The 14,884-nt window shown below is 38.5% G+C and overlaps 1 protein-coding gene across 5 annotated transcripts in view; it reads right to left on the bottom strand.

Annotated features, from left to right (window-relative positions):
* Nucleotides 1–558: 558 nt before the first annotated feature.
* Nucleotides 559–14,884, bottom strand: part of acot7 (acyl-CoA thioesterase 7) — a 62,977-nt gene continuing 48,651 nt past the window's right edge. For all 5 annotated transcript variants that reach the window (XM_027167229.2, XM_047800035.1, XM_047800034.1 and 2 more), the window contains 2 exons: nucleotides 10,989–11,173; nucleotides 559–892 (listed from right to left, as the gene is read on the bottom strand). In XM_027167229.2, the coding sequence (XP_027023030.1) occupies nucleotides 794–892; nucleotides 10,989–11,173 (284 nt within the window). In that variant the 3' untranslated portion in view covers nucleotides 559–793. The remainder of the gene's footprint in view (nucleotides 893–10,988; nucleotides 11,174–14,884) is intronic.

Below are 14,884 nucleotides of genomic sequence, written 5' to 3'. Positions count from 1 at the left end.
AGTCTCGCGGTAAGACTCGTCCCCGTTGACAGTGTTTTAACACTTTAAGTCTAGTTTGTTGTCATTTGTCATAATGCATCGTAAGCATTTTTTCTCTACAAACTCTTTTCTCTAAAAATCTTACCCTGTTACCCAGGGTCACTGTTTATAACAGTGTCACTTATAATGTTTATTAAGAACAAAAGAAGTTCTTGTTTAATATGTGATAACTAAAAAAATGAACAAATTATAGTATTTTGTACCACAGTGCTGTGGAATTGTAGATTCTGATTGGTCAGTGGGTGTCGATTCATTTTCCTGGTGGTTTTGCTTGTCTTGCTAACTTCCTACAACATTAACAGCATCATCCTGTGAAATATTAATCAGAAATAGAAAAGAGAATTTTCCAAACCGCTCTTGAATAAGAAGAATAAAACACTTGAGCCTCATCACATCAGCCTGTCTTTGATTTTTTTCCTACAACAGCACACCCTGTTATGTTTAATTCGCTGTTTCGCAAAGCTGTATAAATTATCGGATGGGCATTATCCTCACTACAAATATTACAGACACACAAAGTTTTTAGTAGTACATGATGTTTATTATAGTGAACGATCGATACGTTTCATAAATAAATCTCTTCAGACATAAAATAAAGATTTATATATTATAATCCTTCAACCAATATCTACATACACAAGGTACTTTGGTATATATTTTTTCCCTTTTCATCCGTTCTGCTACAATTAGTACAAGAGAGCTTTTTTTCTTGTTCGAACTATGTTGCTGAATTATGCTCATGTGATGAGAGGCATCATTGTTTCTGCTCTTTATCCGCCATTCTCTTTGCCTTGTTTTGAAGGTACCGCTGTTTTCCTTCTTCAAAAAGCTTCTGCTCCTCTTCATCTTCCAGCTGCAGCCAGAGAGAGAAAGAGAGAGAGTGAGAAAGAGAAGGAGAAAAAGAAAAATGACCACTTTTAGTACATTCACACCGATGCTGAGACAGTGAGGTTTTCGGTAACACATCATTTGAAGGTCAGCTTATCTTCTAAATCGAGCTGATGGATGATGTGCTGGCTGCAATTATACTCAGGATGAAGCTTTACAACCAGGATGTGACATATGATTATGCTTTAAATGTGTAAGGGTTGATGCAATTTCTAACTTCCAAATCCAGTATCCTGAAAAGCAGCTTCAAATGAAAAGCTAAGACACACAAACACAAGCAAACAAACCTCCAATCTTAAATTTAAATTCATATCCCGGAAAAGCTTCAAAAACTTGTACCAAAAGCACAAAGAAGCATAAATGTTGTGTTATTTTATTCAATACAGATTGAGAGGGAGCATCTTGCAAAGAGTAGAAAGATCACGATTATGTTCTGCAACTTTCTTTCTATTCTTGTATATTGTTAATGGTATAAATATTTTAATTTTCCTCATAATGACAAAACGTGTTGCAGTGTCTCAACCAGCTCCTTTATCTCCCTAGATTCTGAATCAGTGAATCGATGATACACCAGCGAGACTGTTCTTAAAATGGTTGCTCCCCTGATTGGCGCCCTGACTAGTAAACTTGGTAGCTGGTTAAGATGCATCCTGTATCACTAATTCATATTAACTGTTTCATGTTTTGTATAACGGCTTTTAAAAAACAAAGCCAGCGTAGATGTATAGGCACATCCACAATCATTCCCGTCAAACAGGAAAGACTCTTCTAACATGCACACTGCATTACACCTTTCTGAAACTGTGTATATTTTACACTGAAACAAGAACTCCACATTTATCAGTTGAAGCATGTCATGCTCTTGTGCCTTTGTTGAGGAGCTGTGCGTTCAGGGATGCATTTCTGCTCACCAAGGTACAGTAGCAAAGAGGGATTATTTCAGTTACCGTAGCCTTCCTGTCAGCTCAAAGCAGTCTGGCCATCCTCCTCTGACCTCTTCCTTCAACAAGGCATTGTCAACTGCAGAATAGATGCTGACTGAATGTTTTTTATCTTCACACCATTCTCTGTAAACTCAAGAGAGTTTGTTGTGTGTGAAAATCCAAGGATCAGCAGTTACTGAAATGCCCAAACAAGACCATCTGGCAGCAACACCCATACCACAGTCAAAGACACAGGGCTCATATTGCTTTTTCATTCTGATGTTTGACTTGACTTGTGAACTTTAATTGAAGCTCTTGACCTGTATCTGTATGATATTATGCATTAATCTGCTGCCTTCTGAGTGGATAATTGGATAATTGCTTGAATGTGCAGGTGTACAGATTTTCTGAATTGTCAGTGAAAGTATAATCTAAAGGCACCGTGGTATATTATTTTTGATGTGTGTACTCTTTATATAAATCACAAGCAGATAATTGCCATTTTTTCAGGACATCATGTTTAAAGTGAGAAATCAAGTCATATCCCTATTCTTCTTTTTAAATGGCTTCCTCTATGGACATATCTAAGGTCTGTATTCTGTAACATTAGTTTTCCGACTGAATCGATCTCACATGGCTCTTTTCTATTTAGAAATGTTAATTGAAATGAAGATGAGTCTTAATAAGTCCTATGTGTCATTTGTAATCACCTTCATTAGCTGAAAGATGAAACAATGGCGGTTAATTCAGAGTCCTTTTTCATAGCTGCTCTCTGAAGCATGCATATTTTTATCATCAGCTATAGGTCACAAGGCAGTCATGCACAGCAGTGGCAGATGGCGGGAAACCTCCAGTTAAGAGCCGTGCAACGACAAATCAAGCAGGCTTTGCATGTGAACAGTGTTCAATTCTGATCGCATTACTCTTAATGCTTTTTTTGTGTTAGAAAATCCACACAAAACATACAGAGTCTGTATGATAAGCAATATATGGCAGCTTGGACACTTGATATGTTTGGGCTTTTTTATTACTGTATGTGAAATGTTGTCTCAGAACAACACAGAAAGCCGGTTCTATACAGCAACATGAGCATTAGGGCTAGAAGCACTCCTACTTTAAACAAAAGAAGATTAGCTGTTGCCAAGCTGGTTGCCTGGAGCAGAAGAAAGGTGAACTCCCCTTTAATGTCAAAGCTCGTCGGAAAAATACTCTCTTTCCCACTGCAGCAGTAAACAAAACAAAACAAAAAAAACTGAATGAGACATCATTTAGAATGGAATAGAAAAAGAGATTTCAGTGACTGTTGTGGTTGTTGCTGCCAGATGAGCTGGTTTGAGTATTACAGAAACTGCTGATCTCCTGGAATTGTCATGACTAACAGTCTGTAGAGTTTAAACAGAAGGGGGGGGGGGGGGGGTGTCTGGTTGAGAGAGGTCAGGGTAGAATAGCCAAGATGGTGTTGAACTGACAGGAAAGCTACAGTAACAAATGACCAGCCGTTGGTCCAACAGTACAGTACATGAATGTAAATGTAATGAAGGAAATGACTTAAAGATCTGGTTTGAATCCTGTCATCCTCTCACCAAGGAACAGGTATCTGAGGCTAGAAAAAAAATTAGACTACACTACAGATCAGTTGGCTTTATTAAATAAGAGGCTTGGTACAGTAGGTTTGTGGTTTTCTGCTTGTAACCTGATATGAAGAAGCTCTGACAGCAGTAGCAGCTGTACCATTTAAAACAGTTTTAAACTGAGTTTATTCCACACTCATTACCAAAGCAAACACTGCTAGCAAATACTAAGCTAATGAATCCATAATGTCATCAGAAATGCTTTGAAGGTGGTGACATTGGTGGTCTTATTATATTATATATATTATATATATATAGATTATACATACAGTATGATAATCAGAGTATTTAGTGATCAGGGAGAGTATAGAACATGGATACTCTGATAAACTACTGATCATCTCGTCCTGTCTTTAGAGTCAAGCAGCGAGTGTGTGACAGCCGTATGAAGAAAAGAGAAACATCTGCTCTTTATCCCATGTTCTCTCTCTCTCTCTCTCTCTCTCTCTCTCTCTCTCTCTCTCTCTCTCTCTCTCTCTCTCCTTGTAAACAGCATCGTCATCTGACCTTGAAGGAACTCCTTCTGGGGTCACTGGCTGCCCTGCTGCTTGGACAAAGCAGGTCAGGCATGCTTGTCTTGAACAAATTAAATTCAGTTGGCACACTATGTACTTTAGCCAGGGAAAATGCCTTGTATCCTTCTAAGGCTGTGTGTGTGTGTGTGTGTGTGTGTGTGTGTGTGTGTGTGTGTGTGTGTGTGTGTGTGTGTGTGTGTGTGCGTGTGTGTGTGTGTGTGTGTGTGTGTGTGTGTGCTTTGTGTGTGTGTGTGTTTTGATTCAACTCGATCAAAAATAAAACTGAATCAACTGATAAACAATTATATGTGAAGTACATTTTTTAAATAAGAAATAAAACACTTTGCTGGTCACATCCTGAGCAGACTTAGTTTTACCAACTTGAAGTTTATTTTTCACAGAGCAGCAGAAAAAAAATCTGATTGCATCAAGTTTATATACCCCATATCGGATAAAATGATATGAGCCAATCTGCTTTGTGAAGAAACAGCAAAGATTTACACTTAGAAAAAATTGCATTGTAATAACCCACAAGCTTCACATGAGCAAGCCCGTATTATCCAGTTGTGCACTTAATGAGATTTTTGTGCTCGGTGTCAGGAGATGCCACAACACTGTTTCATTCAAGTGATTGAACATTAATCGTAAGCGTGGTCTTGGCTTCAGATGAGCTGTTATTCTACTAATCTACCGATTTCTCTACTTGCTCTTGCTTTGTGGTCTAACATATTTTTGGTGATTCGTGCTGAAGCTAATGGTGTGGTCGAGAAGCAAGATAATACACAGAGCTATTTCAGCAGACGGAGCGCTTCCAAAGCTCACATCATTGCCGTGTGGCCTCCCAGTTGGATACCTTGTTTTCTGTTGCATGGAACAGGTTTGGAATGAGCGAGGGTCACCTGACCTGGTGCCGAACACAAATTTACGCCAGAGAGAACTGACGCCGACTGGCCCTGACTATTAATTAGGGAAATGGCTGTGGTTCTGGGAGTGGTCCTGTGGAGGACATAATCATCTCTTGCCGCAAAGCCCTAGAGCCTTTTGGCTCCTTAATTACACAAATTAACGCAGGAAGCCGTTTCAAATGAACCAACAGCCCCAATGTGGCAGCTTTATGCATTTGAAGTGGCATGTAGCCCAACATTGATTTGCAGAGTTTTCTGGAGGGCAAGGTGCTGGCTCTGAGGGAATGTGAGCATGTATAATGATTATTACACTTTTATAAAGGTAAAAAATACACACAGCAAATGCAGGAAAAGAAGTGAGCAAGCTATTATAACTAAGCCAATCATTATCTTCTCTGACTTGACCAAAGAAAATAGAGTAGACGTTTCTACTCTACTAAGTAGAAGTTTCTGAATCCAAAAAAAAGATGATGTCCTGGACCTGGGTTTAAGCTAGTTTTTAATTAACCTGCTTTTAAATTTTCATACTATAATGATATTGGCCCAAATTTGGTCAGAATGTTTCTCAGTCTCTGCTCAAATCACAACCTGGTAGTTCTGTGCTGCCATAGACAACCTTGCCTTGTATAGCCAAATCCTTCAGACTGATGGCAGAAGGTCAAGACTCCATAGCTGCTTTTATTGGCCAAAGACCACCAAGAAGCTGTCTTACTGACAAATGAATAGTAAAGAAAACTATCACAATAGTAAAGAAAAGAATCACAGTTCGTTTTGTTCAGCATCATGTTTTGAGGTGTGAAAATATAAAGTCGATGATCCATATTAAAAAAACGATGCATGCATATGGTGTCAGATGATCAGCAGATATGTTACTCAAACACCGCTGACGATTCATTAAAAATCTCCTCGTCTGCAATGGCAACCGGCTAAAACGTAACGTTCAGGATGCTGTGCACTCTGTTTGTTAGAGCGACTGAAAGCGTCACACAAATTAAAACATCTTGCTGCACAGGGTCTCGGTTGAACTTGTTATCTGGTGATTTTTGTAGACAGCATCAGGGTGTTAAGCCAGAATGTTTCATTTAGGCAGATCCACTGGCGCTGAACCTCATCATTTTTCTCTCTCAATGCTCTTTCCAGCTTGACCTGACATTTGTAAATGTCATAAAAGTTATTTTATTTTCCACCATTAACACAGGAAATCCAATTTAGGGCTTGAATTTGGAGTTACAGGATAATAGAACAAAAACATTATTGTAATAATCGGGGAATAGTTCTTTGTATATTGCCTGCGTCCATGCGTGTGTTATGATTCCGTGACCTCGATCTGGTGCTTGAACGTGTTAATTTATCATCTGCTGAATAATTATGCAAGAAGTTTAGCACTGGGTAATGTGTTAATTACAAGTAGGACTATTCATGCAGACAGTAAATATAAAATAGTGATAATGTCCTAGACGTATATTAAATGTTCCTTTCAGTGCTTTCTTCAGTTTATAAATGCCTCTTGCTTCAAGGTTACATTTAATTACATTTGACAATCCATGGAAAAAAACAAGTTAGGCTTTCTTTAGTCGGAATTTTTTACACCAGTTGTTTGTGTTTGGGTTTAACTCCTCTTATCAGTACACTGGTGTTCTCTTCCCATTTTTGCCATTACACTGGTGTTCCATTCTATTTTTTACCATTACACTGGTATTCCATTCCCATTTCTAAACGTACAGTGGTATCTTCTTTCACATGAGTCATTAAACCTCACTTTGGAGTGACAAGACATTTAATGTTAAACAAAATAAAAAAAAGCAAGTGTTTAAAAGAAAGTGTCTAAAGGTAGCATTAACACTATTGAAAAACCTTGTTTTGAACAATCTTGAATGGAAGTGGTTTAAAATACACACATGACATTTGCATAGTGTGAATGAAGACGCCCAGTAAAGCAAGTGCAAAGCCCAACTCAAAACACCGGTAACTTTCCAGAGTGTAAATTCTGAGCTTTGGACTCAAAATGTCAGTATCGAAAGTACAACTAACGGGAATTGCACATCAGTTTGAATTGTTTTCTCCTCACAGAATTATAACTGATTTTGATTTTGTTCCATCAGAGTACTCTCACTCACACCTGCCTTGGTCAAGATATACAAACATTATTCCACACATCTATGTCCCTTTATGGGAGTGTAGCAGTTTTCATGTAATAATGATCTGCTTACAGTAAGGTGATAGCTTGAACAGTGATGGAGAAATGCCAAACGCTCTGGATTGTCTTAGCATTTGCACTGCTGAAGCCCTGCTGGGTTGCCAAATATCGATACTGAGAAAGGAGCACTAAATAATGAAAGGCAGGGGAGAAGAAGCAGGTTGTCCTGCATCTTTAATAAATAGGTTACAGTTAGTACAAAATGCAGCTGCCAGAGTTCTCACTAGGACAAGAAAGTATGACCATATAACCCCAATTTTATCATCTCTCCACTGGCTACCTGTTAAGTTTAGAATTGAATACAAACTGCTGTTACTTACATACAAAGCACTTAATGGTTTAGCTCCCATGTATCTAACTAGTCTTCTAACACGTTACAATCCTTCACGCTCTCTGAGATCACAAAACTCTACTAAAGTCTACTAAAGGTTAGACTTATTTAGCTCCCAAACATTGGAATAGTCTTCCTGATAGTGTTCGGGGCTCAGACACACTTTCCCAGTTTAAATGTAGATTAAAAACTCATCTCTTTAGTCAGGCATTCCCATAATACATCCTATAATATCATGCACCAGTACATCAGACCTGCACATTTTTATGAACAGCAGATATGTTAACCCCTCTCTGCTGCTTCTCTCTTTGTACCCATCCTGAGGCATCCAGACACTGTACCAGCTCCCGACGTCCTCTGTGGGACGAAGCCTTTGAAGGTCCACTGAGCCGAGGCCGACTCTAAGAATCCTGAGACATCTCCAGTTAGACTCTGTGATACTAAGGAGATCCAAAGTCCATGATCCTTATACCAATACAACATTTAACTGACTGTATATTACAATCACACCCCCAGTGTCACCCATATGAGGATGGGTTCCCCCTTGAGTCCGGTTCCTCTCAAGGTTTCTTCCTTTACCAATTTAAGGGAGTTTTTCCTTGCCACTGCTGCCTGAGTCACCTCAGACTTGCTCATAGGGGGATAAATACATACAGATTGTGAACTATATATATATAATAATAATCTTGAATATTTATTCTATTAATTCTTTTTCTTTTATTATTCCTTATGTTTACCTTCTGCTCTATGTTTATGTTCTGTAAAGCTGCTTTGAGACAATGTCTATTGTAAAAAGAGCTATACAAATAAACTTGAATTGAATTGAAACTTGAAGAAAAATAAGTACTTATAATAGCACAACTAAGTAATGTTCGGGCAGCTTCTATTGTTGAGATGTAAGAAAAAGCATTATTTTTAATGTAAATTTTGTTCTTAATTTTGATTTTAATCAGATACTTTGAATAATATGTCAAAATGCATGATTTCATGCGTAATACGTTCCTCAGTGTTGGAGAATGATTAAACTGAAGCAAATATTCTACAATATAGCTTTAACTATACACAAAGGACTGAATTTGCCTCGCTGATTATAAAATGGCATATCAGCAGCAGCATTCGACGCATAAAGAAGGGAATCAGCGCACACTTTAACCTCATAGTGCACACACACCACATGAGCTGTGCCTAAAAATAAACGTGATTTTCACATCGCGGCCCAGAGGTTGCTACGGTAACGCAACTTGTTCCATGCACAAAGGACCAGATATGCCAATCGAGTAATGGGTCCTGAAAAGATGGTGACTCTAAAGAAGAAGAAGAAATCTTAATTTCTCGCTTTCTTTTCCTCGCTCTTATCTTGTATATATCTTGTCTTGTTGTTTAAAAGATGTCCTGAGGAGAGAGTGATTATAATGCTGGCTGTAAAAAGGCATGGGTGCAGCCCTTTTGAGTGAACCCATACTGTGTTTCTGTGCTCTAACCATTGTGTGCATGTGGCATTTGAGGTTAGCCGAGAAGCCGAGACCTCCCTCTATCACTCTATCCTCTTCTACCCAGAGGGCTGCTCTGCTCTACCACCCCCCACCCCCACCCACCCCATCCGACAGTCTCCCTCGGTGAAGCGCTAAAATGGGAAAGACTAAAAATAGACCTGGATCTTACACATGGTAGGGTCGAAAAAGAAAAAAAAACACCTGAAGTCAAAAAATAGCTGCTGCAGCCTAGTCAATATACTATTTATAATCCAGAGCACACTCACCAATGGCCAGGATATAACAAGCTTGTTTAGAAGGTAGGAAGGGTGCTTAGGCGGTTTTCACTCAGCTGCTTTCCAAAGCACGAAAGCCTCTAGTGAATGTAGTGTTGCACATTTATTTTTATACCAGTTGTGTGTTTAGAGCTCATTTTGCACATCCCTTATCAGAGCAGTGGTTCATGTGCTGTTTTAGTACTGCACATTGTGGCCACTGTTGAACTGGATCAGGCCTGGGATGATGCACGCATCTACAGAGTCTTCCCAAATAACGGTCCTGCGCTGGGTATGAAGTAGTCTAGAACTTGGGTCAGCTGTAACATCACAGTCTCTTTAATTCTTTATGAGAGGCATGTGATGGAAAACCAACCTGCAGTAGCTTCTGAAATCAAGAATTTTTGAGAAGTAGCCTAGAGTCTATAATAAAAATAGACCGTCACAAATATATTGGCCTTTAACTCTTTTAACCAGTACGTTGGCTTTCCATGACACTGGTGGAATGGAAATTGACTTAACAGACATTTTCAGTAGAAACAAACAAATTATTTTATTTCTTAAAGTATTGTATAAAAAGAAGTCATAACCCTTTTGGTTTTGAGGGTGAGAGGATTTTACCTCTGTTGAGAAACACAACCAAACTTACCATTGTTGTGGTTACATAACACTTATGAAACACTAGAAATTGTCATTAAGCACCACTGTGGAGTGTGACATGACAAATGAATTCAATGCTGAACACTGACACAACAAAAGAAAACTTGAAAACTGCATACAACTTGGTATCACATGTTATCAAATGGTATCTGTGTATCACGTGGTATCACATGGCGGATATAAGTGGCATTGAAAGCGTAAGTACAAATGTATACAGGACATGCTAATATCCTAACACATTCAGCGTTCAACACCTGCAGCTGTACTGAATATGTGCTAGAAACATAAACACTGAGCTAGAGAGGAGCTTAATTTCCTAGCTGGTGTAGTGCACTTAAGGACAAATTTCTTCTTGAAGACAAAAACCTTTATATACATAAGCATTTAGTTGTAAGTACCAGGAAGAACTTTGGGAAAGTTGATTAGATATCAGATTAACTTCATTTCTTTCTCTGATGGAGAGCTATAATGTCACTCTGCACCCATTCAACCACAACCAACTCTGAATACCAGCGGACAAGTCGAAAAAATTAGACCGGGTTCCTATGAAAGCCGTTAAAATCTTTCTCTTTTTAACCCTGATTCCTTCTACATGAAAGATGTTATGTAGCAAGAACTGACAAGCTTGAAAAAAGGTAGTTAACAAAAGAAGAATGAAAGTTAAGTTATGCTGAACAGAAAGCTAAATTTGGTGGAAAATTGCCTCAGTCTTCAGAATAAAGGGCTAGTCACACTAAAGGCTAGAGTAAAGCTGTGTCTACATTTAAGGGCTAGAAAATGGTCTTGGAGAATGTTTTCAGCATCCATATCTTCCCAAAAAGGAAGTTAATTAAGTGGCCGAGCATATCTTGGCAATCCATTCTTTGTCCGTAGAGAAGCATCAAATCATTACCAGCGAGCCATTAATGGATTAATAGAGCCAGAGGAAATTGTTATTAATGGAGCTTTGAAAGAAATGAATAGGCGAGTGTGCTTCAATTCTCAGAGGAACGCAGCACTAAAGCCAAAAGGGTCAAAGAGTTAATAAAGCAAGTTCGAGTCACTATTTTTCATCAGTGTGTCACACCAGGTGCTTGATTTAGATGACTAAAAAAGAACTGTAATACTGCATGCTACTTCCCACTGTGTATTAAAGGAGGGCTTGTGTCCTACCTTCAGAGGAGGCACAGGCAACGGCTTGTTTGCTTTGTCCAGAGAAATGTAGGTGAAGAAGGCAGTGACAGCACGATATTTCCCCTCCTCTGCGTTCGCCAACTGATCGGCATCCACAAACACCTCGATCTCCATTGACTTGTTACTGGTAAATGTCATTCTCCCGGATACCGTGATCACACAACCTGTGAGGATGCCAGAGAGTCAAGCATTAGGCCAATTTATCTTCATGAACATTGTTTACTGAGAGTGAAACGTGTATGTTTGTTGCATAGAGGTCGCTGTTTTTTCAAGAAATAAAACACGCCTGGGCATGATATTATAGGAAATGAATCAACAGTGGGCTGGTGTGGTGTGGGAGTTGATTATTTGTCAATAATATCTAATTTTTTCTTAAATGTCATAGGACACCCATAAAACAAGCTAGTTCGTGTTATCACTTACATTACAGCAGCTATACACAGTCGTTCCCTCAGCACTTACTCATGAAATTCATGAGACGAAAAAAATAAAAAAATAAAGGCTCTTTCAAAAAATGCTAAACAAATTGCATGCTTTTTAAACAAATGTATGTGCATTATCCATGATACAAGTCCCAGTGTTAGTTGTTATAGAAACAAGAACGCACTAGAACGCAATCTGAATGTAAGCTTGTAATTCACCTTGCAGTCTATCAGAGATAGGGTTGTTACAGAAAATTAATCAGCACCTTCTAATGAATTCAACGACTCTGTGTGATAGATGATAAAATACAATATGGCGAGGAGTACAGATGAACACAGACTTTTCATGCCAACATGTGCAGGCTGGAAACTTTGTCAAGCTGCAGACGATATTCAAACATAAACACATGGTCTTGCTGATAAAACGTTGTAGCCTTCAGCATGGAGAACCAGTGATTTTGTGCAGCTGGATTGCGACGTCATATATGTACTCTCAAAGGAAAGAGAGCAAGAGAGAGCGAGAGAGAGAGAGAGAGAGAGAGAGAGAGAAAGGGAGAGGGGGAGCATGGGTGAGAGCGCATGTGTGTGTATCCTGACAACATTGTGTTCACTACCAGGAAAAAACAGCCCCTTCCAAAAACACCCAATTACTGCTTGTAGCTTCACGGCTGCCCACTTTGATCTTATCATCCAAGCGTTTTTCCCCCCCTTCCTTTTTCCCAAAGCATCACTTTGGCTCTTTTATTTTTCCATTACACAGGCCCCGGCATTGACACAGGCCCTGCGTCAGTACCTGCTCTGTGAAACACATCTCCGAATGTGTGAAGGTACTTCATTACTGTATTGCAATTCTAATGGATGCTGACTCACATAAATATAAATATAAATATACCCATTTACTGGAGTAGTGTATAGAGCAGTGCACTATTCAAATTACACCCTAAGTGGCCATTTCAAACGATTTAAGAAACGATAGCCTGTTATTTAGAAGATTAAAACACACACAGCTGATACTGTCGTCTTTGATATAAGGAATATTAGAGTGTTATGTATGTCGCAATGTTTATTTCCATGGAAACTAGGACAGATGGGAGATGTTTTATACGTATACGCAACATGTAGGCTATAAATACAAATACTAATATGTGGACAGATTAATTCAGCTTCGACTGAGAAAACTACAAATAAATTCCAATTCAATAAATGATTAATTTAATAATTCTATGTAGCTCGTTATTTGAGCCTGAATATAAAAACCTTGTCTGTCTGTCTGTCTGTCTGTCTGTCTATCTATCTACCCGTGTGTCTGTCTGTCTATCTCAATGGCACAGTGTATACAATCATGCAGGTGCAGCTCAAGAACTTAGTTGATGTTCACATAAAATATTAAAAAGAAGAGCAAATGTGAACTTGGTGACTTTAACAAGCCGGCAAGTCGTTTTCCACCAAAAGAAGTGTCACTCAGTTGATGTAATTTTACATTTTTTTTATTTTTTTTTATTTTTTTGCATCATTCTGTGTAAAACCTTAGAGACTCAGAGATCAGCTAGATAAGAGAGATACTGTAGACAGAAATACTCAAAGTAGTGCATCTGTCATGAGATCTGGCATCATGCCACAATTAAAATCACTGAGATCGTTCTGATGGTTGATAAGAAGGTTGCCCGAAGCTGCTGGTCCATGCTGTATCTTCAGGATTATAATGTGCATTCCTAATAAAATGCTCTGTAAGGGAATACCAGGGATGCTACAGTACACAAACCTCACTGTTCTTGCTGTCCACCAAACCTTCGCAAATAAAATTCACCAATTACTAAAGTTACAATAAGCTGCCCTTTTTCTCCACCTTGTCTCCTAGTTTTGCTTTCATAACCTCATGTTTCGCCAATTAAGCTAAAATAGGTCTGGAGAGCACATCTGAGGTGTGAGTGCGCTTATTATTTAAACTCATATAATGAATTGGACTCAGCAGGGAACCAGGAGTTTCTTACACCAATTTAGTTAAGTTGTATCAGTTTGACTGCTTGAATAAAGAACAAGATCATCACTGAGTGTCTCCCTTAGTTTCTGTTGCCAGAAGGACTTTACTTTTCAGAGTTTAATAACTGACTTTCGTCTTTAATCAACTAGCGAGGTTTTAATATATTTGCTTTGTAGATTTAATGGTATTAAAGCAAACAGCATGGTGTGTGGTAGCAGATACAGAAATATAGCCCATTAATGTTAAAAAGTAATACTTTTATAATATAATATTAGCACTATGTTTATATTAAGGTCCTCTTTCCAATATGTTATATACCGTTCCATAGAAACTATTCACAAGCATAAAGAATAATCTCCATGATGTAAAAAAAAAATTAATTAATTAAGAAAACATGTTATTTAACAAAAAAGACATATATCATCGTTAATATGGTGAGATTTACAGTAAGACGATGTGTACAGTATATAAACTTTTCGGAATGAATCTCCAGTGTCAGAGTTTTGCCACAAAAGTGCTTCTGGATGAAGAAGTCTTCATGAAAGAGAATAACAACAAGACAGGCTACAGAGGGAACAACGGCTTATAATTGTGGTAACAGGAATGCATGTTAAAAACCTTTCATAAAAATGACAATGTTTATTGATAAATTGAACAAAAATGAAACTTCAGTATGGAGTAAAAAGTAACTCTTCACATCAGGCCACATCACCCCAACCCATCTTCCCATAACATCACACCAAGTCGTATTTTATTCCCTAAGCACTTTTCTTACCGCCATTACAGAGTTACGCACATTTAACACACTTGAAATTGGACTACACTACAGAGTATTTCATTTCTACTCTGCATGCATGCTGACTACTGCAATGTTGCTGGATGAAGGCAAACAGATTGTCATAAGACACATTTAGCTTGAAATAATGCACCTTAAGACTACATGTTTTAACGGAGCACGAGAGAGATGCGAATTTAAACAGCACCATCACCGGGTCAGCCTTTCCCTGATCTGTAAAAAAACACTTCTCAAACTAATGTATACAAAAATCTCCCCTTTCAAAGCAAAGTTCAAGATAAATGGCTATTTCTGCCAACATGTTTAATAGAACATAAACAATATTACTGTGTGTGTGTGTGTGTGTGTGTGTGTGTGTGTGTGTGTGTGTGTGTGTGTGTGTGTGTGTGTGTGTGTGTGTGTGTGTGTGTGTGTGTGTGTGTGCGTGTGTGTGCGTGTGTGTGTGTGTGTGTGTGCGCGCGTGTGTGTGTGTGTGTGTGTGTGTGTGTGTGTGTGTGTGTGTGTGTGTGCGTGTGTGTGTGACAGTAATAGATGCCAAGACATTTGTTCATAACGCTCTGCTTTAACACACAGTGAGGATTTCTCATCTATATTTCATGATCATTTCTTCTCCATGCTTCTTTTTATGTTCAATAAATGAATAATAATATTGTTATTTTTTGTGCACACCAAACAA

This window comes from Tachysurus fulvidraco, chromosome 14 (assembly GCF_022655615.1).
Source record: "Tachysurus fulvidraco isolate hzauxx_2018 chromosome 14, HZAU_PFXX_2.0, whole genome shotgun sequence".
In the NCBI taxonomy this organism is placed as follows: domain Eukaryota; kingdom Metazoa; phylum Chordata; class Actinopteri; order Siluriformes; family Bagridae; genus Tachysurus; species Tachysurus fulvidraco.
Note: the sequence above shows the minus strand (reverse complement) of the source record. Positions and strands in the feature narration are given on the sequence as shown.